General features: G+C 42.9%; 3 protein-coding genes and 1 long non-coding RNA gene across 41 annotated transcripts in view; 2 read left to right on the top strand and 2 right to left on the bottom strand.

The window, feature by feature from the left end:
• Window positions 1–2,174, bottom strand: part of WDR27 (WD repeat domain 27) — a 213,997-nt gene extending 211,823 nt beyond the window's left edge. For 11 of the 31 annotated variants that reach the window (XR_011535557.1, XR_011535542.1, XR_011535555.1 and 8 more), the window contains exon 1: window positions 1,880–2,155. The gene's annotated coding sequence lies outside the window, so the exon portion shown is untranslated. Of the gene's footprint in view, window positions 1–1,879 lie in introns of all 31 variants that reach the window. The other 20 variants (XR_011535545.1, XR_011535560.1, XR_011535548.1 and 17 more) reach the window with 5 other exon arrangements.
• C32H6orf120 (chromosome 32 C6orf120 homolog) lies at window positions 2,148–5,322 on the top strand. Its single transcript, XM_008530430.2, has 2 exons — window positions 2,148–2,280; window positions 2,846–5,322. The coding sequence occupies exon 2, from the start codon at window positions 2,886–2,888 to the stop codon at window positions 3,438–3,440; it is 555 nt and encodes a 184-aa protein (XP_008528652.1). The 5' UTR covers window positions 2,148–2,280; window positions 2,846–2,885; the 3' UTR covers window positions 3,441–5,322.
• PHF10 (PHD finger protein 10) lies at window positions 4,314–23,883 on the bottom strand. Of its 8 annotated transcripts, none has more exons than XM_070603063.1 (12): window positions 23,721–23,883; window positions 20,346–20,452; window positions 18,052–18,182; window positions 17,325–17,408; window positions 16,277–16,410; window positions 16,030–16,179; window positions 15,296–15,405; window positions 13,305–13,458; window positions 10,681–10,836; window positions 6,095–6,203; window positions 5,612–5,800; window positions 4,314–4,509 (listed from the first exon to the last, which is right to left on the bottom strand). In XM_070603063.1, exons 2-12 carry the CDS (start codon window positions 20,396–20,398, stop codon window positions 4,424–4,426), a joined length of 1,356 nt encoding a protein of 451 aa, XP_070459164.1. In that variant the 5' UTR covers window positions 20,399–20,452; window positions 23,721–23,883; the 3' UTR covers window positions 4,314–4,423. The 8 variants fall into 8 exon arrangements, with proteins under 8 accessions (XP_070459164.1, XP_008528654.1, XP_070459161.1 ...); XM_008530432.2 differs by having other exon boundaries at window positions 17,325–17,402; XM_070603060.1 differs by lacking the exon at window positions 23,721–23,883 and adding an exon at window positions 22,683–22,842.
• On the top strand, window positions 23,307–25,761 carry LOC139080784 (uncharacterized). The gene is made up of 2 exons (XR_011535562.1): window positions 23,307–23,776; window positions 25,359–25,761. It is a non-coding gene; the product is annotated as an uncharacterized lncRNA (long non-coding RNA).
• Window positions 25,762–26,756: the final 995 nt, after the last annotated feature.

Below are 26,756 nucleotides of genomic sequence, written 5' to 3'. Positions count from 1 at the left end.
AGTCTACCCTCACTGATATAAATGGTTTCACTTTTTTGCTTACAAAAGCAATACAGTGCAAAGCACTTGAACAATGCAGAAATAATACAGTTGAACTTTCCCTCCCCACCCACCTCCTCTCCAGGCTGCACATTCCCCAGGAGAAAACAATGTAAGAGTCTGATATGCATGCATAGGAACAAGTCTCAGAGGATACACTAAAGTTTTTTTTTTAATAAGATTCTAGTGTATCTAAGACTATGTAAGCACTTCAGGAAAACGTAGTGACAAGTGGCTTCTGGAGAGACCATAGTTTTAAAGTTAAGTCAGTAAACACAAAGCCGACAGTGATCCCAGAAAACTGGAGGCTGTACATTCAAGACCTTTTTATTGATTCAGAAGCAATGCATGTGAATTGTACAAAGTTAGAAAATCCATACAAGAAAAAAAAATAATTCTTCTCTACTACTCAAGGGGCAACACTGTTAAAACCCTGTGCATCTCCTTCTGGGTTTTTTCTATGTATATATGTGTATCTGTATACTTTTAGAAAAAGAAATTACCCCCTTCTGATTAGAAAAGATCATAATCTTTCTCTTTTAGCAGCTAAGCAAGCCAGAAAAGTGCTGTTTTATTCTTGAGTTAGGAAAACGTTAACATGGTGGTTGGACAGCATGTTGAGCTCCTATAGTAAAGTGATAAATAGCACCATAATTAAAGTACCCTTAATGGTTTATTTTGTAGCAAAAGAAGATATAAAGTTCTCCACATCAGCCAGAACAGGAGAGAAGTTGTAACTCTAGCTATCCTGAAGGTATAACGAGTATAAAATGGAGTAACGACTGACAACAGAGGTTTGGAAACAGTACAAAATTATACCCAGGTATGTCTGTCTTTAAGTTCTTTCCTAAATTATTAAACATTTTAAAAGGTAATACTACTCTTTATATTTAGCTGCTTTAATAACAACAACAACAAAAAATTGATACCCTCTTTCTGTTGGCCAGACTGACTTACAGGCCACAGATTGACTTTTGTGCCTGTGTCTTAATAGGTAAGCACAAATCATTGACTTCTAATAAGAGTTATACCGATGTTTTAAAATCATTTCCTTTTTTAATGATTCAAAACAGATCCAGATGTATGCCTGTGTTGTATCCACTCTCTTGTATTCCAGTCTGATATGCATTCTTAACAGAGAAATAAAATGCATAGTTACACTCAGGAACTGCCTAGTTTCATGGGGGTATCAGACCTGTACCCAGATACTTTCTGCAGGAGAAGGGGTTGAGACCCACTAGTGCCATCTCCATCATTAGCCCAAGACCAGTGCATCACTACCCACCTGGATGCAGCTTCGCCCAACTTCAGGCAAATCAACCCCAAAAATGTAATCAGCCATATATCCTCATGCCAGTTTTACGCACCCATAAGTGACTGCAAACGTACCACGTCAATGTGGCAACATACACACTCTTTAACCCAATACATGTCAATCTCCGTTACATCCTGACCAACCCACAAGTTTTGTAACTACTTGACAAAGTTCAGCTTCTATAGAAATGGCCACAAGGGTCATTGCATGTTTTTCATATTTACACGCCACTTGTTTCCACAAACGTGATTCAGCAGGTTCTAAATGAAACACAAGAATTGAAATCAACACAAAAGTGTGACACTAAAATGCACATAATGTTTCCTAGGGAAATCTCTTTTCAATCGCCAATGGGTGCCTCTTAACACCATATTCTAAATTAAGAAAATAAATTCTGAATATAAATACAACTCCATCTTGAAACCTCTTTTAGAAGCATTTAAAAAAATACCATGTTCTTAAGAGGAAAGGAGAACAGGGAACAGTTGCCCGGACGAGGCTCCCTCGGGCACACCTGCCTCTCACCTGGGGACCTGCGAGGTGGACGCTCAGTCAGGTGAACACAGGACAGGGAACAGGTGCCCTGACGAGGCTCCTTCGGGCGCTCCTGCCTCTCACCTGGGGACCTGCGAGGCGGATGCGCAGTCAGGTGAGCATCCGAGAGCGTAGGGCCTGCGCCCCGCCCCGTCCCGTCGCCATGGTTACGAGCTCTCCGTCTCTTAGCGCCCCCGCCCCTCTCGCCGTTCTCGCGAGAGCCCGGAGGCCCGTCGCTCCCAGAGAGGCCTCGCTTCCCATCGCCACGCCACTTCCGGGCGGCCTCGCTGGGGCCGCTGCGTCACTTCCGGGCGCCGCCTCACTTCCGCCTGCTCTGGCGCGGCCGCCGGCCTGGCCCGCTGCTGCTGGCGCGGGGCCCTGCGGGGAGCGGGGTGAGTCGGAGGCGAGAGGCCGGCCTTCCCTCCCCTCCCCGCCCGGCGGAGCCCCGGAGCCGCCCTCCCCGGCCCGCGCTGCCCTCCCGGCCTGCCCGCTAGCCCTCCTCTCCGCGCCGTGCCTTCCGTGCCCCTCTCCGCGCGGGCCGCTCCCTGCACGGCCTCCCATCCTCTCCCCCTGCCCTCCTTCTTCTCTCCCCTCCCCATCCTCCCCTCCGCTCCGCATCCCTACCCCCTCCCCTTCTCATCCCCTCCCCATGCTCTCCTTCCCTCCCCTCTTCTACGCATCCCTACCCCCTCCTCTCCCCTCCCTCTCTCATCCTCTCCTCCCCTCCCCTCCTCTACGCATCCCTACCCCCTCCTCTGCCCTCCCTTTCTCATCCCCTCCCTCCCCATCCCTTCCCCTTCCCTGGGCCGAGGGCGAGGGCAGCGGGCCGCAGAGGTCGCCCTGGACCCGCCCGAAGTCTGAGCCCAGGCTGCTGGCTTGGGCGGACTGTCCTGTCCTGAGCGCAGCGTTGCCCCGGTGCCAGGGGCGTGCTGAGCGTGTCCTCTCCTTTCTCCGCAGAGCGCTCGCAGATGTGGAGGTCGCGGGGCTAGGGCGCATCATGGCGGCTCCCTGGAAGAGCGCGCTGCTCCTACTGCTGGCGTCTCAAGCTGTGTCCTCGGTGAGCTCCTCTGACGAGGAGCAAGTTCCAGAAGAATGGGTCCTTCTGCACGTCGTTCAGGGTCAGATAGGAGCTGGGAATTACAGCTATTTGAGGTTAAATCACGAGGGAAAGATAGTTCTTCAGATGCAGAGCTTGAAGGGCGACGCAGACCTGTACGTGTCTGACGGCACGCTCCACCCGAGCTTCGACGACTACGAGCTGCAGTCCGTCACCTGCGGCCAGGACGTCGTCTTTATTCCAGCGCACTTCCAGCGCCCCGTGGGCATCGGGATCTACGGACACCCGTCTCACCACGAGAGCGAGTTTGAGATGAAAGTGTACTACGACCGCACCGTCGAACAGCACCCGTTCGGCGAGGCCGCCTACTCGGACGGCAGTGATCCGAGTCACAAGCACGCTTACGCTCCGGAAGATGCGTCTCAGGAAGAGGAGTCCGTGCTCTGGACAATACTAATTAGTATTTTGAAGCTGGTACTTGAAATTCTGTTTTGATTTCACTGCACATACTCTGGAGTGTAATACCTTAACCTGTGAAGTTGATTGCGGTTCGCTGTGAACTAGCTGCTCTCCCCTGGTGATGTGCTGGTGACGTAAAGCCATGCCATTGCTACCTCAGTTACCCCAAAGTAGCAAGAGCCGCGGCATGGTGTCTGTTTTCATTTAAAGATCAAAGTTCCTAGAAAAGGAGTATGAAAAATAAAATGTTCAAACTCCAGTTTTGATTAGTTTGCCAGGTGACTAAAAAGATTATTGCAGTAATGTAGGTGTATATAAAAGAAATCAAAATAAAGCAACCTTTCATGCAGTTTGCTCACATTAAAAGGCTAATAGCTTTATGATTTCCTCTAGCGATTCTAAATGAAGTTAGACGGTGTAGGCTTTGAAGAGTTAGTAAAACCAAGTCTGAAATGTAAAGGTTTCTTCATACTTGCCTGAGCGTGGACGGACGCCCCAGGCCTACACCGCAAGCAGGAACGGTACCTCCTGCCTAAACGGGACTTCCTGGCAGGCAGGTCCAGTTAAGGACGGTTCTAAAATCACCTGCACCAATCTCATCAGGTCATTTGTAATGGTAACATCTTGGGCTACCTATTTATTAAAATTCTTCCGTTATTAAATAACTTTGTTATGCTACCTATGGTAGCCCAGAAACAATACAGATTAGGAAAATTTCATAAAAATAAAAGTAACTTTCAGGCTAATAGAAGAATAGTTAAGTATTTCAATTAAGCTGTCTAATATTTCCACTGAATTTCTGAGAGGCAAAGTACTAAGATATAAAAACCTTTTGGAAGATGAACTCTTTCTCTACATGAGAGTAGCTTATAACAGAAATAAATCAACTTGCAGATTTTAAGCAAATAGTTAATTTCAAAAAAATCTTTTATTGGAATAAAAATGAGAATGTTGTAAATAAATTGGCACCAAATAGTTCATTTAAATGCGTATTACAATATTGAGGTCAAAAAGTTATTTTATCCCTCTTTGCTGTTTTTCCCCCTTCTGCCCACTTTCCTGGGTGTTGGGGGGGCTCGCTGACAACAGTCACAAATCCAGCGACCTAGGAGAAAAATTGTTAGTTAATATAAAATGAAATTTAATTTTGTAGCACTGAATTTTAAACCCATTTAGCTCTCCTTTCTTAGTTATCACTAATGATAGTCCTCTGTGGATTTGTGGTGGGAAGGGCACTAATGAGCTCCTTAAAATCAGGAGAAAAATGTAAACTTCCCTTCAGATGATCAGGGTAATCAACCCCATGTGAAATTGAGTATAAGTGGTGGAGGGAGACATGGTGGGAGAAGCAATGTGATAAAAGGGACCTTCAAAACATCACGATAATTCTTTCTGAAATTCAAACACTGTCACACTTAAGTTCAGTACAAATCCAAATATAAAACCTGTTCTTGAGTTTGGTTTATTTTCAGCCTTTCTCTCCGCTGCTCACAGGCAGCTGTGTATCTAACAGCATCCTCGCAGGTTCTGGCGTACTATGCCGACACAGCACTTTAAAACTTACGAGTATCTGACAGCACACTGATAATCTGCACTACGTACTTGATCTGAATTACTACAGAACTTAAGTTGCTTGCTTCTTAACGATTCCCAGGAAACTTAGTTCCAGGCATATACTTTATATAAAGTATTATACAGTATTAACTATGCAAATAAGTTCTCAAATTACACAATTATGTGTGTAATGTTTTAGATTACTGTGATTTATTCTTCGATCCTGTGTTCATTCTGAAGTTCTCTGGAATTTGCAAGCTGCCTCGATTTATAGAAATCTGGTTTAATATGTATAAAGGCATAACAGTCATTTTGTTAAGTTTCTAAATAGACGACAAAAATAAAATCAAGGCTTTGAAACAAATTGATGCTGTTGCTTTAGCTATTTCATTGGGAAAACACTGGCTCATTCTGTACATTGAGCTCTATTTCCAAAACTTAGACTAGGTGCTCTGACATCTCATGTGTCCTTGAGTTGGGGTGTCTAGGGATGAAAAGCAGGTGGACATGATCTAGGTAATCACAGCGTTGGTCTTGTCTTGTGAACAGAAGGGTCTACAGGTCCTTCATGTCATTATGGTGTTGATGCAGCCGTATAACAATGCTGGGAGAGTCCATTCACTCAAAGATAATGGTCCTTTTTTCACCTTTACCTGATGGAATAGCACCAAGGCCCACACAAAAAGTATGATAACCTCTGTCACACACATCACAGAACATCATTTCTTCTTCATGGTGGGGTTGTCCACATATAATGCAAGTTTTACATTCCATACATTGCCATGGGTAGGTCTTAATCATAGAAACAAGCTCCATGGTCATATCCAGGCAAGAAGGATGGCCTAAACCAAAACCAATATTAGTAGAATTTCACACAAGAATTTGTAACTTAATATGGCATAATAAAAAGCTAGTTTGTTTTGGGATTTCTCAAGAAGGGATACAATGTTTAATAGCCAAAGAGAACTGAAAATACATGGTAGAAGAAAATACATCGAGGTTGTCTATGCCTTACAAGTTACCCCATATACCTGATGATTCTTTGGTTCAAGTCTATCTGACAACTAAAAACCCTAGTTTTTGGATTTTTTAACACAGACAGTGGTTAAACGTTAAGAACATATGCCGATACTTACCACTGTTATCACACTGGGAGCAGTGGATAAGTGACTCAGCCTTCCCTTTCTTGTTGGTCTCCTTACCCTTGAGACAAATTCCACATAGAGCATTTGGAATGACCTTTGGCTGGAAGGTAGAAGAGGGCTATAAATTCATGCCAGAAGAACTTACTATGGGTTCAAAAGGAATTCTGTTACTGTATATGCCTTATCTTTACTTTTGGTAACTTGCTAAGGAGGACCTTTTTGAAAGACATAACTTGACATGAGTCTGCTTTCAACACATAATGGCCTACTGACTAAAGCCTTACATTTGACTTTAAATTTTCTCAACTGCATGGTCTCATGTCAGGATTAAATGTCGAATTCTACACTCCCCACATGCACAGTAAGATCTCCATAATGAACCGGAAGGGAAGACTAAATACAATGTCAAACTGCACTATTAATTGGAAGACAAAAGCTACGGACAAATGACTATTGCATGTAAGTTAGCTTACTATTAAAAAAAGACTCAGTTTTAAGCAGCTTATATAGTGATTTTGTTTAAAAACTGACACTTTCCAAAGTTGTAAAACTAGATCTATAAAATCTAAGTTACAAAATCAATGTTTTCACATGTTTAGTTGAAAGATGTCTCATGCATACACTGTCATGCATAAATGTGTGTGGAAAACCGAGCTGTGTGATGAATCCCTTTGCGTATCTAATAAATTAATAACAGAGCCTACATGGGAAAATGCATTCAGTATGAGATACAAAACATAAAAAATTTTTCAGACAAGCAAAAAAAATTATCACTGAATAAATACACAAACACTCTTACATTTTGAGTACTATTCATTTTCCAGACTAAAAACACGCTTAATCCAATGAAGGCATTTAGCTTTAAACACACTTGGCAACACTTGGAAAAGGACAAAGAAGGAAAGGTTCAGTGCACCTGCAATCACTGGGGGGAGAGCACTCCAACACCACAGGCTTGACCATGACGATGCGATGCTCACTCCCACTGTATGAATACATAAGGTCAGTGGGAGAAAAAGGAGAGCAAGCATGGGCCAAGTATGAAATGGGGGCTGGGGACATATTTATATATGAACTGGGAGAAAAATTATTTTAAATAGATTATATTTCTGTTTTATTCCAACCCAGCCAAATGCATCTTAGATTTCTTTTTCCTAAGTTACTGAACCAAAGAGGAGCATAAAGGAAACTCCAACTTTGTCTACGGCCTTCCGGCTCTGAACGGTCTCACTGCCACCTTCCAAACCTGTTAGTCTAAACAAGTCGTTCTTAATTCTTTAAGTTTTTTATTCTTTAAATTATCTTTCTTTGCAAAAGATGACAGAGGCATTCAAAAAGAATTTTTGGCTTATTTATTTAAAAAAGTCAACCTTATACATAAATATAATAAAAACAATTACTCTAAACAATCACAAATGTCTCTACAAAATAATAAATATCATAGAAGTTAAAACATACATATAAAACTGTACTGTGAGCTATTCTACATCTCCTGTACGTATGTATACCTTTCTACCCTGCTCCCCCACAAAAGGATAGTGTCACATGCTCAAACCTTTTAAGTCTTGCAGTGCGTTACCCTCTTGTTCCTGCTACATTCTAAGCATAAGGTTCTCATTGTGTTTTCCTATACCTAAATAAAAAATAGCTAGCAAGTGCACTTTCATGATCCAAATTCTGGTTCAGATACGATCAAATCTGTAACTGCCATAATATACAGCAAAAAGCAACCTCGCCATCCATCAAATAAGAAATATCTTTTGGTTATAGTACCTGTACTGAATGTAAAAGATATACTTATCTAATATTGTAGTTTAAGTTAGATACTGGCATACTAAGTACTCTAGTATCTTTCACTAAAGTCAAGGAAGTAACCACACAATATTAAATTCTAAAAAAAGAACTCCTTATAGGAGATCCTTTACAAAAGTCAAAAGGAATAAAACACAGGGCTAGTCATTCACATTCTAGAGCAGTTCAAGTTCTACAATCATTAAAATATACATTAAACACCTATGATTAAAAGGACACCAAGAAAATTCCAGATTTACTTCTAAACTTAAAATCATGTTTGGTTAAACCACTTAAAATTTTTCTTACCCAACAGTCTTCATCTTGATGAAAAGAGGGAGAGACAGGGGTGGAGAAGGGAGAGAGAGAGACAGAGACAGAGCTTTGTAGCATTCTCTAGGAGGAGGCCACAGCTCCATACCAAACGCTGTGTTCATTCACGCACTCTGGACTCACTAGGAAGCCACAGCGCTCACGCCAGCACTCTACAGAGCAGATAACTGCGCTGGGAAGCCAGTCTCTCAGTGCACTGCACACTCGACGGAGGAAGAAGGGAACAGTGTGCAGAACTCTCCTGAAGATTAATGCAACGGAACCCTATGTATGTCTGACAGGGACAGTCAGTTTTACTTCGCATAACTGCAACAACATCAGAGTTTCACTATTGACAAGACAATTAAAATACTCATTCTAATAGTTCTCAGTATCTCAAATAAAAGGCTCATAATATACTTATTTTCCTGCTTGAAAAATAACCAAAGATAAGTGATATGGTAGCACTAATATACTATAAAATTTAATGACATACTTGTAATATAGGCCTGAATCCTAACAATTATGCTTTAATTTCAGGTTAATGTAACCTAAACAATACTGTCCTACAAATCAAGGGCAAGACTAGTGATTCTTATCAAGCAAGTCATCAGACACATTGCCATTTTTCTTAACTCCCATACTTTAAAACACATTTCTACACACGCCTTCAGGTTGAAGTACCCTAATACTTAGGCACATCTTGGCTTATTAATACTTTTCACAGAGAGGTTAACTTTTAATAAACATGTTCACATTAATGTGTTAAGTCTAGATACTGGTTGTTCCAAACTTTGAAATACCTGAAACATTTTTAGGTACTAAAAATGTTCACAGAAGATTACAAAATGCTTATTTTGCATATTACACTCCTTTGAGTACTATCAATTTAGGTTAATCTATATGATTTCTTCTACAATAAATCAATCATAGTATTGAATGCTTCTTCATTTTCAGCCTCTATTAAAACACTTATTTCAATATTCTTTTTTTTAACCCATAATTAATCCAGGCTTATTGTTTGAAAGGTCTACTTAACACTGATGGTATGCTTTGAGCTGCCACCCCCTTATGAAGCTCTTATCAGACCTGTAGCACACTGTGTAGCAGACGCACCAGGTTAACTTTCCAAAATTTAATCTTTGGAGTTCATCTGCTTTGAATTATTAAGCATTAATTTAAATCTTTAGTTTAAAAAATTAGACAAGCTATATATGTAAAAACAAGTACAAAAACCACATGGCTGCAGCCTATTGAAGCTAACTTGCTGAATGCAGCTTGAGATTCGCTTGCCATAGGCTGAAAAAACATGTATTTTTAAGTTGATTACATAAAGGCATTTTCTAATGAAATACGGAATACACTAACTTAAGTCGCTTTTTTATTTCAGGAAAAGAAAGGTAAACGAACCGTGACCAGGGTTCTGGTCAGGCTGCCAGGGAAGCTGGCAGCAGCTCACCTGACCCCGTCCTCCTGGATGACCTACCGCAACCCCAGTTCTGACGGCCAATAAGCCGTTTACAACGCCAGTTGGCACAACTTCTTCACCTTACTCTAAAACGCTCCTTCAAAACACCTTCACAACCACAACAGAAAGCATATTCTGACCCATTCCAGACCAAAGTAACTGTGTATTTTACTACTACCATCCAAAACACAAAATGTGCCGCCAATTCCACTCCTTATGTGATATTCCTAAATCCCCATATCTAAGGCTACTCACCTCTCCCCTAACCCTCCGAAGGGGAAAGGGCAGACAGCAGGAGCAAACAGTAGAAATACCAATATTCCTGATAACATACTATCTCACTCTAAGAATTCCCAGATCAAAAAGTTAACAAATCTAAGCCAAATTACCTCGCTAAATAATGTACAAATCTTATCATAGAATTGTGTGGGCTATGTGCCAAGGTTAAGCTAAAAATCGCCACAATGTAAATAACAAATTTTACTATTTTCTGTTGCAGGGTTAGCCGAATTTGGCAAATGGATCAAATAATTCTCAGATTAAACCCATATCTTTCTTAATGAAAGGCACTACAAAAATGCAACATAGTGTGACAGTATATCCACCCATGCTTTACAGCTCAGCATGTCTATACTAAATACTAGGATATTTAAAATGTCAGATAATTATGACCTTTACTCTGACAAAACAAAGTATGAAGTTCTGCCTGTGAAATAATTTTTTAAAAAATCCTATTTGCCTGGTTACTATTAAGAAGAGAAAAAAGATTCTCTTACAATTTGTACATATACAGAAAACAGAAGCTAAACCATGGCCAAAAGTGACAGAAAAGCCACCAGGAAGATAAAGCAAAAAAGAAAGAAGCTGACAAAGGGCACACACCACAGAGGGACAGCCAGCGAAGGGCAGCAGGCAGGAGCTCCACCACTTTGAAATTCAAAGTTAAAACATTTCAGGGAGAGAGCTGGTCAGGAAGGAAGCTGAGTCAGGGGCTTTTCTCTTCTACCTTGTACCCAGGCACTGACTTGGACAGTACAGAACGCTTGGAAGCATCTTTTCTTGGGGCGGCACCTTTGTCCTTGGATCTCGGTTTTCCCTGGAGAGGCTCCTCCTGGCTGTCGGGAAGGCCTTCCCCCTCGGACACGTTGCCAGAGGAGCTGTCCTGCAGGTCAACGGCACAAACAGAGATTCCTTGGAATTCACGGAAATCTGAGTCTGAATTTTGAAAACTACAGAAAATATTCAAAGAAAGGTTTAAAGGTCCATCAATTTAAAAATAAAGATAATTCTAAGTATAGGAAAACTTTTTCCAGTGGAGACTAAAATAAGCCATGTTACAAATCATTTATCCATCTTGTAAGTACCTTATAAGATAAAGCTAACTCCATTTCTATCAGCAAGTACCTTCATCAACTGTGTTTTCTGACTTCAGTCAATGGAAGCAGAATTATCTGCTTCAGCTATTATTACACCACACAGCTTCAACATCATTTTGCCATGTCGCAAGGAAACATATTTGTTCCATACAAAAATACTATTTAAAAAATAAACTGTTTTAAACAAGTGTGGGTATTTTCATTGAGCAATAAAGGTCATTAAAGAAGTTCTTCAAGTACACGCTTGTGTTTTCATAACGTTCAACTACGTAGGGGCCAATACTGCAGAGTACTTACAACAGCATCTGACATAGTTTAGATGTTCAAAGTTTAGGAATTTGATATCTGATATTCTAATTCTTCCTTTTTTAAAATTTTCTAATTAGAATAAAAATGTTATACTTATATAAATTATGGAAATTATAAATGAAAAAACAAGGTTATCCATAACCACCCTGATAAACATTCTGCGTCAGCTACTGGAACATGAACGTGATCTCTTTTTTCTTTTTTCTAGATGCATGTTTGCACACATAGAGACACCAGACTCACACATCGCACACCACATACAGAGCCTATCTAGACACGCGCCCTCACTTTCTAAAACACAAAACTGGATTATGTGTGTGTGTGCATGTGTTTCAATATTTTTAAGCGTTACGTGCATTTTATCACACCATTAAACATTCTTTGAACTGCATTTCTATCAGGTAAATTTAATATATCATTCATTGTGGATGTTAGGTTTATTTCTAATTTCCACTATAAAAAATACTGTCGGGGCCGGCCCAGTGGTGTAGTAGTTGAGCTCGCATGCTCTGCTTTGGTGGTCCAGGGTTTGCAGGTTTGGATCCTGGGTGCAGATCTAGCACTGCTGGTCAAGAAATGCCGTGGCAACACCCCACACAAAATAGAGGAAGACTGGCACACACGTTAGCTCAGCAACAATCTTCCTCAAGCAAAAAGAGGAAAATTGGCAACAGATATTTAGCTCAGAGCCAATCTTCCTCACACACACACACACAAAATATTGTTAATGGGGCCAGCCTAATGGTGTAGTGTTTAAGTTCACATTCTGCTTAAGCAGCCCAGGGTTCACAGGTTCAGATCCTGGGCATGGACCTACACACTGCTTATCAAGCCAGGCTGTGGCAGCATCCCACATACAAAACACAGCAAGATTGGCACAGATGTTAGCTCAGGCACAATCTTCCTCACCAAAAGAAAAAAAAAATACTGTTAATATTCCAAGGCACGTTTTTTCTAATTAAACTTTGTCAGCATCTGACTAGGTTCTTCAAATAAATTCCACTAGTGTATTTGCTAGGTCAAATTCTACAGAAGTGAAAACTCTTGGTATATACTGTCAAAATGCTTTCCTGAAATGCTGGATGAATTCACACTCCTACTAGCAGCATGGGAGAACCCCAATGCCATCACACCCTCACCACACCACAGCCCGCCTCTCACCAATGCCAGGAGTCAGTGGTATCATCACATTAGTACTTCAACGGCATTGTATTTTATGCACCATGTATCATTAAACATGTCTTAGCAGCTGTTGGTGACAAAGAAATGGGCTGCCCATGGAGTGGCTGCGTCCCCAGGTTCAGGCTGGCTACAGTGAGAAGTTTCGACAGGACCAGTTGCTCAACATGCAGTGCTAAGAAAATGAGAACCCTCAACCATCTCGTTTTTTGTTCTCCTTCACTTCTAGAGAGCACACCAACTTCCCCACTGTCTAGCAATCGCATTTTGTTACAAAGAAAAGTCATACAGGAAAACCTAACTAATAGCACAACATACTAGTAACCTTTACATTTTCCTAGAGGAAGCCTAAGATTACTAATTAAGCAATACGAGTACAAGTTAGTGTGCTCTCCGGAATCAAGAGAGTTGACTATAAAGGTGTTTGGTGCCCCTGCCTAACCGGCTTGTGATCACAAGGAGCCCCTTTAAAAACAACCATGCCAGAGGCCAGGCACGGCTTGTCTGCATCCACGCACACAATCGAGAGCTTCTCTTCACAACTAGGACCCACAACTAAAATACACAACTATGCACTGGGGGGATTTGGAGAGAAAAAGCAGAAAGAAAAAAAAACGAACTTCTCTTGATGAAACCTTTCTGAAAATTACACACGACTGTCCCTTTTCCATAGGGGGCAGTGATGCAAGTTCAATGCGACACTCCAGGAAAGCAACAAGCAAAGCTTCAAAGGAAAGGAGCGCCCTCCTACCAGAGACGTTCTTACCGAAGTGCCTTTATTTTTCCGTTTCTCGTCACCTCGACCATCTTCAGCGTCGTCTGAGTCACCATCGCTGTCTAGAGCAGGCAGCTCAGGGTCCAGAGGGGGCTCGTACAGCGCCGTGTTCAACGGTAGATACCGCAGCTCATCCGGGGAGTACCTGAAGTTCAGAAAGACCATTTCAGCTTTCCTTTATTACTAAATAGGAATGGCTTAATCTTTGAGCTATGAAGATAGCCTTGATCTTCTCAATTAACTCCAAATACTTCTGAAAAATGATTAGAAGTAATAAATAATTTTTCATCTTGGTGTTCAAGTAGGGACAAGTAATAAATAAAAAACCTAAACATTTTTTTCACCAGACTTAGTGTACACTATGCTGTTGATTCATATTATCAAAAGATAATAGAGGCCGGCCTGGTGGCATACTGGTTGAGTTTGCATGCTCCGCTTCAGTGGCCCGGGGTTTGCAGGGTCAGATCCTGGGCACGGACCTACATACCGCTCATCAAGCCATGCTGTGGCCACGTCCCACATATAAAAGAGACGAAGACTGGCACAGATGTTAGCTCAGGGACAACCATCCTCAAGTAAAAAGAGGAAAACTGGCAACAGATGTTAGCTCAGGGCCAATCTTCCTCACCACTCCCCCAAAAAAGATAATGTTTCTCTTTTACCCTCAACCCAAAAAAGAAAAAAACAAGTCAGCAGACAAGGGTGAAACTGTGGCAATATAAAATCATGCACAAAATCCAGGCTGCCTGATCACCTCCACCTGCCCTACTCTCCCAGCTGTCACTGCTTGTTGTGTGCTGGCACCGCTCCCGTGTGAAATGCTATGATGCTAAGAGTCAACCTCACAGAACGGACATGAGAATTCAACAAACTAACACACATAAATCACAGCAGTGCATGGTACATGATATTACTTAAGAAACAAAATTTTCAGTAATAAGTTATTTTAAACCAATTCATGAAGCCTGTATTCTAGCAAATTTAATCATCTATATTATCCTAAACCAGGGATTGGCAGCCCCTTCCCCAGGTCAGATGGCACACAGCCAGCTGACAACGTTCACAGTCCTCACCCACAGGAGCGCCCAGGCAGCAGTGCCCTCTGCACCTGTGCTCAGGAGCGGACAGTGGGTCTGCACCTCCCTCAACTAAGACAGCCACCAGAAAGCAAAGGAGTTGGAACACTGCCCATCATTGCAATAATGTGCTGACCCCAAAATAAAAAAAAAGAAAATTTGCTGACCCATGGCTTGAATTTGACTTTCAAATAATATGATCCTGTACACTATTTTAAATCCTCTTCTTTGAAGAATATTCTCTATCTTAACGCAGGGTTTAACGCTGAAGTAAAAGCTGAGATTTTGAAACCAAATGACCCTGTTAGCCCTGTTTTCAGTTATGACCAGGCTGAGAATAAGAGCTAACAGCATTCCTGCTACACAGAGTGGGAGCAGCAGCCAGGCCAGCGCAGGGTGTGAGTGGAGGAACCAGGTGGCCAAGCCCACCTGGGAGCCCCTCTGCTCCTCCCTGCATATCCTCTGCAGGCTAAGCCAGTGCTCCCCAAACCTGTGTCTGCACATGAATCAGGCAGGCACCTGTGAAAATGCAGATTCTGACTCAGCACATCGGGGTTGTGCCTGAGAGCCTGCATTTCCAACAAGCTTCCAAGTGGGGCCAGTGCTGCTGGGCCATGGACCATACTCCGAGGAGTGAGGTGCTGGAGAGCCTGGCACCTGTCCGCAGAAACAGAGACAGGCGCACAGGGAGACGGACTGCCCAGGCCGAGCCAGCAGATGTTCAGATTCTGGCAGGAGGGTGCCCTCCGCCACAGAATCACAGAAGATAGAGAATATTGACACAAATCTTATCCAACACCTTATGGTAATATTTACAGAGCTAAGAACTATTAGGAGCCAACTACCCAAGGCTCGGAAGTCCCTCACCAACAGCCAATACTGACGGGACATGCAACCACTGAATACCTTTTGTAATATTCCTGGAACTGTCCGGGGATGAGGGCCACTGGGTAAGAACTGACCTTGGTTCGCTCTGTCGGTAACACTTTGTACTTCCCTTGAGGCACCTGGATGACCTGGGTTAAGATGAAAAGAAATACAAAACTGATTCCACGCTAGCAATCAAGGTTTTGGGGAAATAATCCCTCTTGTTGTCCACTGTGCTCCTCCCCAAAAGAGCTAAAAATACAAGAGACGTCAGCAGCTATAACCCAGCGGACGGTGGTGTGTGTAGGTCCACAAGCGAGTTCTGTCTGGCTCTTTACCAAGGTCCTCGTCTCTGAGGAAAGGCAGTGTGTCTGCTCACCACTTAAGAGCCACGTGACCTGAGCAACTTATAAAACCTCTGAAGCCAACTTCCTCATCTATGAAACGGAACTAACACTAGTTTCAACCCCAGACGGTAACTGTGAGAAGTGAATGAATGAACATGGAAATCTCTTACAACAGCCCTTGAGAGACACGGCAAGTACACTATGCAGCTATCAGTCTCATTCAGTAGAACATCAACCACAAAGCAGAAGACAAACTCATACACACACGCGAATTGAGTATTATCAGGCACAACATTAAAAGTGATATTTTAAGTTCTAGGGAAGAAAAGTACACGTTGCTGGTACGAACAGCAACAACAACAAAGGAGGCATCGAGAACTCTGCAGTAAGGGAGCGTCAGGGACTAATAAATTTAAGCCGTCCTACGTGAGTCTGAAGGTCAAAATAAGCTCTTCTTTCTTCCATCCGCTCCCGGTTCAGGTTGCTGTTAAACTCGGCTGCTTTTTTGGCAGCTTTCTTAATGTACTCAGGCACTTTGCTGGCTTCGACCTTCTGCGTATTCTGTTGCTGCATTTGCTGAAATAAAAATACTAGAGTTGGAAGTCACAGGTAACCTTACAAAATGTCATTCTCCCCAAACCAAATAAAAGTTGCCAGTCAGCTCAATACTTACAGAATACTCTTTATAATGATCTGTAATTCGCTGACGTTCTTTTTCTTGCAGAATAACAGAATACTCAGCATGTTTGGCTGGATATTCCTTTATCATTAAATCGATCACTTCATCGCTGCGCAGTGCTGTTAAACCTATTTTAGACCAAAAAAAAAGGTAAAGAGGCTACTTTAAGGATAAGTGAATAAAATCACTTCTCAAAATTTGCTTTTTCTTCAAACTACTCTATATATTTAAAAGATTTTCCAATAGCCAAAGCAAAATATTTTAATACACTCGAAAACAATAAAAAAATAGTCATAAAGTCAAACAATTACAAAGAAATAAATTACCAAAGTTACAAAAGGAAAGAAATAAATTTTTCAATCAAATGTATTTTTTTAAGATTCTATGTACTATAAACATATATCCCTTTATTAGAAACAACTGTAAACAATGATGCAGGTTAACTACTGGCAATTAACACAGGATACTCGATGAGAAAAACAGACTTCTTCAATATGCGGTAGCTCTTAGTCTTCAAATTCAGGACCCTAGAAATACTACAGCGGGGATTCCAATTTCACCAAAAGCATCACACACATACACACACGTCATATAGGTAATTTTCAAAACTGATAGTTATCAGATTGTATCAATTGCCGAGATGAATGAACTCCCATGGTTTTGTATTAAAAAGTAACCATGTTGCATTAAAATGTTTATGAAAGGAAAATTACAAATAAAGCACAGAGACAATCATACAGAACTAAAAATTGAGCAAAACACGCCTTTTAAGAGATAAGGATCAATACTTTTAAAAAGTACTGTACAAATTTTGCACAAAAAACACACACTTTGACACTTCTGTGAAAGCCATTAGAAAATGATATTGCTATAAAATATATCATTCTCCTTTGCATTTAAACTATCAAAAATGAAGTAAACAATTTAGTATTTAAATAATTCAGTCTATTTCATTAATTTTGTGAAAAGGAGACAAAATACTCATCGAGCATCACCCCATAAATGTTCAGCTTTCCAAGTTCACATTCAAAGAATTAATTACCCAGAGTGCACTGAGTTTCGGTGATGACGTTTAGCTCCCTCAGGTACAGTTTCTCCTTATGAGACAAATCTCGTCGCTCTAAATCTCCAAAAAAAAGAATAAAAGACTATTAAAAATAGTCTTTTGCATTTGTAATATTAGGCATTTGTAAAACTTTCAAAGGCTTAAAAAACTTTTTAAAATTTTTAGAAAGTTAAAATCTTTATGGATTTACAAAAGTACTTCTCGCTACGTATTCCAAATATTATTAAAGAGACTACACAAAAAATCTTACAAATTCAAGAAATAAAAGTTAAAATAAAATTGAAAACAGAATAATCCACAGCAAGAGGGTAACATAAATAACTGTCCCACAGTGGCTGATGAAGTACGGCCTTTCTCAGATTCAGACACAGCTTACAAAGCTACTCTATTCCTAAGGTCAAGGAACACCACTAAAGAATCAACACTGGTTCATGTGGACTGAAAATGATTTTTCCTAAAATTTTCCCCAGGACTTTCATCTTCCTCATTTTGCTTCTAAATAAGTTTACAAGGTGAAAGAACAAATTGGCAGTAGAGGGAGATATTGGATGATATCAGTAAATGAAAATCAGCCGGCAGACGGACACAAAATATATTATAAATAATCCATACTCAAATATTCAGAAGGTGACAATCTATCAAAAAAGAAATACTATTAGTTAAAAGTTAGATTTAGTCTGTTACACAAACTAAGACTTAATACCTGGATATTTCCGTTTAAAGGAGGTCACACCCAAATATTCACTGACTTGTTCTTGAAGCATATAGTATTCTCCTGTTTCATCAGGTGGCCATTTGTACTCTATCAAATTTTCTGCTGGATAGTAGCTAAAGCTAAGCACAGAAATATATATTATGCCTTAAATGTGGCTTTTCTTAAATTTTAATCACTTTTATTGTTAAGGATTTTTTTTGAGAATATTTATTTTTAAGAATTTGGAAAAAGTACTTTATTTAAATTCTCAGTCACTCTTCTATGACTTTGCAATACGAAAAAGGTCCCATGATTTCATGAGTTATCAAAGAAAATTATAAAACAGGTAGAAGAAAAAGAAACCACCATCTGGAATACCAAAACAAAAAAGTTCAACAGAAATAACATTTTATATAGACCACAAAAAACAAAGACTCACAATTGTTAGGAACAAAGGCATTTTTTAGCTTAAGAGATCTGTAAGGCCAAAACAGAGCGGTAATATCAGTTCTGAATTCTATTGCTTGGGCTTAACACCCATAGCCACTACTCCATGTGCCCAAGGTGTAAAGTGATGAACTTCTGGTCCCCATCTGCTGTGCAGTGTGTCTCAAACAGCTGTGAAAACAGAACTCTAAAAACCTATTTCTCAATGAATTGAACTATAAACCATAATTATTTGTTCTCATAGACTCCACAAACCCAAAAGCAAAGAATGGACTTAGTTTGATGGTGCCGGTGCACTGCAGATCAATCCGAATACTGAGTAGCAGAGAGTACAGATTTCTGGACCCAGGCCAATTCAACCTCTAAATTTCATCAACGGACAAAAGAGGCAGAAATGTGGCACTATTTTATGCATGTACCCAATTAAAAGTAATGACAAAAAGAACAGTTCTCTCAAAAATCGTGCTGGGAAATTGGATATCCAAACACTAATGAAATAAGGTAAGAGGACTCTTACCTTATTTCATATTCCAAAATTAACTCAAAATGGGATCAAAGACATAAACATAAGAGCTAAAACTAGAAAACTCTTAGAAAACATAGGGGTGAATTTTCATGATATCAGATTTGGCAATGAATTCTAGATATGACACTAAAAGCAAGATGGGCGACAACAAAAAAAATACACAATTTGGACTTCAGCAAAACCAAAAATTTTGTGCATAAAGGACACTATCAACAGAGTGAAACAACAATCCACAGAATAAGAGAAAATATTTGAAAATCATAGATCTGATACGGGATTAATATCTAGAATATACAAAGAATTTCTACAACTCAACAACAAAAAACCAACCCATAAAAATGGGCAAAAAACTTGAATAGATATTTCTCCAAAAAAGATATACAAATGGCCAATAAGCACATGAAAAAATGTTCAACATCACTAGTCATTATTCATATTTCACACTTTTTGTTTAGAATGGCTATCATCAAAAAAAAAAACAAACAATGGAAAATAACAAATTGGTAAGGATATGAAAAAACTGGAAACTTGGTGCATTGCTGGTGGGGATATAAAATGGAGCATCCACTGTACAAAAGTTTGGCTGTTCCTCAAAAAGCTAAATATAGAATTACCATATGATCTAGCTATTTCACTTCTTTTTCTTTTCAAAGGAAGTGAAAAGACTCTGAATAGGTATTTATGCACCAATGTTCATAGCAGCATTATTCACAACAGCCAAAAGGTGCAAACAACCCAAGTGCCCATCAACAGATGAATGGAGAAACAAATCGTGCCATAAAATGGAGTATTAGGTCAGCCTTGAAGAGGAAAGCAATTCTAATACATGTTACAACACGGATGAACTTTGAAGAAATTATGCTAGCTGAAACAAGCAAGACACAAAAGGACGAGTATTATACAATTCCACTTATGAGAGGTACCTAGAATAGGCAAATTCATGACAGAAAGTAGCATGGTGGTTGCCAGGGGCTGGGAAAGGGGGAAAATGGGAATTTTTATTCCTTAATGGTTATGGAGTTTCTGTTCGCAGTCGTGACAAAGTTTTGGAAATGGATAGTGGTAATGGCTACACAGCACTGTGAATGTAATTAATGCCACTGAATTACACACTTAAAAATAGTTAAATTGGTGAATTTCATGTGTAAAATTTTTTTAATGGCACTGAGTAACAAAAGCAACTTTGGTGTCACACTGTAACACAAGACAAAAATATTCTACAATTTTCAATAACTGCCTTGGCCAGGGCTAGGGGGAGGGGAGGAGGAAGCTAATGCAGAGAAGAGAAACATACCACAAAAAACATTATTAAGCAATAAAATAACAGTACCCAAGGTCTTGACTTGAAGTTTCACAACTCCTAGAGCTATCTCCTGAGCCCATTCGCCTCCTTTTGGATGGCTGGGTTCCATCATTTGAATTATCTTCATTGTCATCCTACACATTTAAAAGAGTCAAAAAATAAAAGAATCATACATATGAAAAGAATGATTATGTATCTTCCCAGACTTGCTAACAAGCTCAACTTAAAGGCTTTCTAAGGACAACTGATTATGCAACTGTTAACTTTCTATTACAATTAAAATGGGACAAGAATTTGGCATGGGCAAGACCTGGAAATAACTGAAAACTGATCTTCAATACAATCAAAATAAGAAAATTTTCAATTAACCTGTAAATCTAAATCTACTTTTGATTTCTTACTAACTAAAGTTAAAATGCCTTCCTCTTTAAATAAACACACTGAACTGCTGAAACCCTCTATAAACTTAAAGCCAACCCTCCTACCTCAGCTGGGGGAAGTGTGGACCATTTAGTGTTTAAGGCAACTTAGAGCTGCTTTATAGGACTATTCTAATTGGCTACCTTAGATACGTATATCCTTGTAAAAAGAGGTCACACAAGAACTACGAACAGCTTACCAATCCTGTTAATTTCTTTTCCTTACATTGCAAAAATTTAGCAAAAATATATATCCTAATAAGCAATACACACCTTCCTCTTAAATAAGAGGCTCAGAATTTTTTTAAGTGACATTATCCATTATATGACAATAATATTCAGGAAACGAATGAGGTATCATATGTTACGAAACTGATTTATTCACATAATAATTAGATAAGGCTTAACGAATATAAGGCCTAAAAAAAACAGATTTTTTTTTCAAGTCAAGGTAATGTAGCTTTCTAAGATTAATACAATTTTGCTAAATACCACAGTCCTCTCGCTACACATTAAAAGGAAAGCAATCCTCCAGAATAATATAAAGAGACAGTAAGGTATATTGGTCAGGCATGCCACAGCTGTACGGCCTAGGTTCTTACTGGGCACTACCCTTCACTAGCCGGGTGGTTATCCTCTGTGAGCTGCTCCCTATCTGTAAAACTGAAACGTTAATAGTGTCCATAATACTTAGCTAATGCAAGGATTAAATGAGTTAATAAATGGGAAGGACTTAGAGCAAGGCCTAGCAAACAATTAAAGGCCCAATAAAAGTTAGTATGATTATGATGACACTTAGAAAGTTTCCAATGGCTCCAGCTGTTAGGAATTTACTGTTTCTTTCCCAAACAGTAAAATATACAGAATATTCCCTTCTCAGTTCTTATAAAATAAGCGTTCAATTAAAGAGCTCTGTCTATTCCTGTTGAGACAAGCAACTAGGTAGGAGATGGAGAGCACTCTAAATCTATTCCCCCGAAATTTACATTTAACCGTAAGTATCACAAGTGAAACATCTCATATCCCATACTTCAGGCATAACGCCTTCTAAGCATTCAAGCGTCATTTGCTTCTATTTTACCTCCTTCTGAGCATTGTAAGGATTTCTAGATCGATTTGTTTAAGTACATTTCCCTTGGCAAAAAAACCGACACTCAAAAAGGGACAGAAAGTTAAAAGTCCTTTAAAAAGCTGAAACTACAGTTTGACCTGTACCGTTTAGAACTGGGCGCTACAAATTCTAGGTAAATGCGTTATTGCATAAAGTGAACACTGGCGGCTGACCGTTTCCCGGCGATCTCCCCTAACATACGAAGGGACACACTAGGTTCACAGAGTTCGCCCGGGGCCGCGGCACTGAGACCGAAGCGTGTGTTAGGACCGGCCGGTGGCCGAACCCGAGGCACAGGTGCGCCCGCCGTCCGCCTCCGGCCCCGGGCACGCAGAGGCGCCGAGGCTCACCCGGTGGCTGGGCCAGTCCACACTCGCGGCCGGAGCCGCAGGGTCTCTCTCCCGCCCCTGCCCGAGCTCGGGGCCAGTGCGCGCCCGGAGGCTGCCCCAAGCCAGCCCTGCCGGCGCCGCTCGGCCTCGGGGACCCCCGTCCTCGCCGCCGTCCGAAGCCCGCAGCCCCGCAGTTTCCCTAAAGTTTGGCTACAGTTGGGCAGGGCTGCGGGGTGGCTGCGCGGGAACGAGGCTCGGGCCGCCGGCCCCGCTCCTCCCGGGGGAGCTCGGCTCTCCCCGCGGCGGCCACACCGGCCCTCGGCCGAGGAGGACCTAGGACGGACGCTCCCTCCCGGGAAGTGGCTGCTTCCTTCGCGCTCGGGCCCCGGACGCGGGCGCACGGCGGCGCTGACCCGGGCCCTCGGCCTCGCCCCGGGGCCGCCGGCGCGCGTCCTCACGGCGCGCCCCCGCCCGCGCCCCGGCCCGCCGAGCGGCGCCGCCTCACCTTCGGGGACTGCGCGCCGGGGGTGGCCGGGTCGCTGTCGCACGGCCGCGGGGACAGCGCCGTCCCGGGGCCGGCCGCCGCCGCCATCAGCCCGAGCGCCCCGCGCCGCCGCCTCCGCCGCCGCCGCCGCCTCGTCCCGGCCGCCGCCGCCGCCGCCGCCGCCGCAGCCGCCGCGCGGGCCGCCCGCCGCCCGGGCCCCGCCCCCTCCGCCCGCCCGCCGCCCGGGGGCCGGCCCCTGCCTCCGCGCGCCCCGCGGCCCGCCAGCGCCGCCGCCACCGCCATGGCCGCCGCCAGCGCGCCGCCTCGCGCCGCCCCGGGCGGAAGCAGCACGCGGGCGGCTCGGCGCGCCCGCCCCCGGTCCCCGCTCGGCCCTCCGCGCCCGCCCGGCCCCCGCGCCCGCCGCCCGCCGCGCTCCGCGCCCTCGGCCCTGCTGCCCGCCGCCCTCGGCCGCGCCCGCCGGCCGCTCCCCAGCCCCGCGCGATCCCCGCCGCCGCGCCCGGCGCGCTCCCTCCGCGGCCCCACCTCCCGCCTCTCCCCTCGGCCCCCAGCCCCGCCCCGGCCCGCAGCCGCCGCCGCTCGGCGCGCTCGCCGCCGCCCCCTCCCCGCGCCCCCGGCCCGGCCCTCCGCACGTCAGCCTCTCCTCCCACCGCGCCCCGCGGTGCCCGCCCCGCCCCGCCCCTCCGGGGGTCCCTCTCTCCGCCCTCGCCCTCCTGAGGGTCCGCACCCCCGCCCCTGCCTCCCGGGGCTCCCTTCCTTCCAGAGGGTCCCCTCCTCCGCCCCCTCCCTCCTGGGGGCGTCTCCTCCTCCGCCCCCTCCCTCTCGGGGGGTCTCTTCCCGGGGGGGGTTCTTCTCCTCCTCCGCCCACTCCTCCTGGGGGTCCCCCCCACCCCCGGTGGCTGTGTCGCTGCGGGTCTTGAGGGCCCTGGCCCGTTTCCTCGCGCTCCAGGTCCTCAGTCGCCGCCCCTCGCCCGCCTTTGTTCTCAGCTCGCGGCCTCCCGCCCCCTGGAGCTCCTGAACCACCTGCCTTGGGACGAGTACCTTCCAGAGACACCCTCAGCGGCTGTCATTTGCAAAGTTTATCCACATCCGCCTCAGTGCGTGCCGAAATCTTAAAATGTAAAAGTAGCTGAAATGCAACTTGCATGTTTAGGATTCTGTGTGTCGGAATGTAATTGACGCAGCAGCTTCCACCAAAGACAGTGAGAGAGTGAGCGCGGGGGGAGGAGGAGAGGTGTGAGGAGGCTGCGTGGAAGCCTTCCCGGGGCTGAAAGACACGTGGCAGTGGCCGCAGGACACTTGGGGACCATACGGATTCTGACTCCGCACAGCCTTGGCAAATCAGTTACCTCTTTTCTCACCTGTAAAGCGGGGAGAAATCCTAAGTCTCCAGGATTATTGTGAAGGGCATAGTACAATGGTAGGCCCACAAAAGCCACCAAGAAAATACGAGCTGTGTTATTATTAATCCTAGTTCTTAGGCTTCACCTAGTCCCTTCTAGGACTTCATCAAGAATTTTTTTTTAAAAGTTAGGAACTGAACGTTAAAAGAACACATGGCAGATGGCTGTAATGAGACGACAAGGATGCTGGAAATTTGTCAAAGTTGACCTCTCAGCAGACACCTTATCTGAGAGTGTCGATGACTTGTTTCAGGCAATAGATAATGTTCTTGGATTTAGTGTACACCGTGGCTTCCTTTTCATTCATTCTTTTTGCTTACACTCATCAGACAAAGGTTTGGAAAGATCAAATACAGGGATTTCTAGCTCATCACAGTAATACAAATGACCTGCTTTGACTCTCCCAGCCCACCCTTTCCTGACTTTCCCACTGGTGTCAGATTAGTGGCGGCATCACCAACAACTTGAGACTTCCAAACTGCTCCCAGTTTGCTTTCTCTCACAACCTCAATCAGACTAGCTGCCCATTTCCCTAGCAAGAGTACTGAAGAAATGGCCCATCTGAACCCACCAAGAAGAATCGACATTTTTGCCCCAAATTTTCCTAACAGATCAGGGCCCTCCAACAGATTCTCTGGATAGAGTTTAAGGTTAAATATATATATTTTTTCAGTTATTTGGTTCTACTCATCTCCCTTGGGAATTCTGTCTGTAGGTCAAATACAAATTTAAAACTCTTCACTACAACTCAACAGAGACTTCAGCCTTTCAACATGCAAGAAGGCAGGATATTTAGGAGGCACCATGTGGATTACACTTCCTGCCTGTAGGCAGTTTCAACATTGAAAGAATAGGGTACAAATATACAAGTGTACTTGATTGTTTTGGCGGGAGAACATTCACTTGCAACTAGAAAATTTAAGATTTTAAGGTTGACAAAGAATTTGAAAAGCAAGAAGAGACTAGTAGGACAACTACAGATAAATGTACAATTGGAAATGGAAATAGGGTTTCAAGTCCGAAAAAGACTGAGAGGTGGGAAAATGGGAGGTGTGTTGAGGTACAAAAATCATTCTGGTTTGGCCTGAGAATAGGGTAAATGAAAGCAGATTCTAGGGGTTAGGGATGAAATAGAGAGAGAGGCAGTATAATGGAATGGTGAGAACAAAGATTGGGAGTTAAGACTTTGTTTTGAATACTAGCTATGCCACTTATTAGCTGTGTGACCAGGGGTAAATTATTCAATCTCTCTGACCCTCCAATTCCTCATTTGTAGGATGAGAATGTTCAAAAGAAAACCACAGGCCCCACACAGTGTCACTTGTGCTAAAGACCATGACACAAACCTAGAAATGTCATCTTCATCGACCAGTGTGGAATTTTCTGCTCAGCACCAATGACTTCATCTGGCACCTGGGCCCTCTCCATGCCCTCCCCCAGAGGAAGAAGAGGCAATCTGCGTAATAAAACCCTTGCCAGTTCCCTTCCCCCCCAAAAGAGATGACCTGTCATAAAAATAACCCTTTCTTTTCTTTTGTGAATAGCTCCCTTGCCCCACCCTTTTTCCTATAATATAAAAACTGTCCATTTCGTACAACTCACAGTGCCTTCCAGGTGCTAGATGGGATGATGCCAGATTCATGAATCACCTAATAAAGCCAATTAGATCTTCAAATTTACTCAGCGGAATTTTGTTTTTTAACAACAGTAATGTCCATTCAATTATTTCACAAATAGTTTATGGAAACCAACTATGAACTAAGAACTGTTGGGTGAGAGAAATACAAGGAATCATTTATTCATTCATTCATCAAATACTATCTTATTGTTCATTAAGTTAGACCCTGAGTTAGGCACTGGCAATACAGTGGTGAAGAGAAAAAGCCGTAAAACTACATGAGACCACTTAGAATATGTAGATAAAGGTAAGAAAAAGACGCAAGACCAAGAAGTCCAGAGACAGTCATGGAAATAAGAAGAGGAAAAGGAAGAAAATTAAGTGTCAAGTATTGTAAGCTGAGTGGATAGAGAGTTTCAGAAAGAGGGAGCTGTCAACTGTGTTGATTGAGAAGTTGAGTGTGAGGAAGACAGAGACAGGTCCCTTGTATTTAGCAGTTTGGGGGTAATTAGCAATCTTAATTGTTTGAAGCTGTTTCAGTGGAGTGGCAGTTTCAGAAGCTAGATTGAAGTCGATAAGGAAGAAATGGGAATCGGGGAATGGGAGCCAGAGAATAGAGAGAAGTTTGATTATAAAGAGTAATAGAGAAAGACTGAGGTAGCTGGAGAGGTGGGTGGTTGTTTTTAAAATGGGAGACACTAGAGCATGTTTGCATGCTGACAAGAATGACTCAGTAGAAGGGGGAAAATCATGGTGCAGGAGGAAGAGGAGCTTGCTGCCCGGAGGCGGCCCTCAAGAAGGCAAGGAAGCAACATCCGGTTGGGATAAGCCTTTGATGGGAAGAAGTATAATCCATTCACTGGACAGAAAAGAGGTGGCTGCAGATGCAAGTAGGTTTAGAGATTTGGTGATGAAAAACTTGAAGGATTTTCCTGTGATACTTTTTCTTTCCGTAATGAAATATGAAGTGAGATCATCGGCTGACAGTGAGGAGGAGCAGAGAGGAACATAGGAAGTTGGAGGAGAGGGATGTGAAGAGTAGGAAAGCAAAGTTTC

This window comes from Equus przewalskii, chromosome 32 (genome assembly GCF_037783145.1).
Source record: "Equus przewalskii isolate Varuska chromosome 32, EquPr2, whole genome shotgun sequence".
Lineage (NCBI taxonomy): Eukaryota > Metazoa > Chordata > Mammalia > Perissodactyla > Equidae > Equus > Equus przewalskii.
This window is presented reverse-complemented; position numbering and strand designations above follow the sequence as displayed.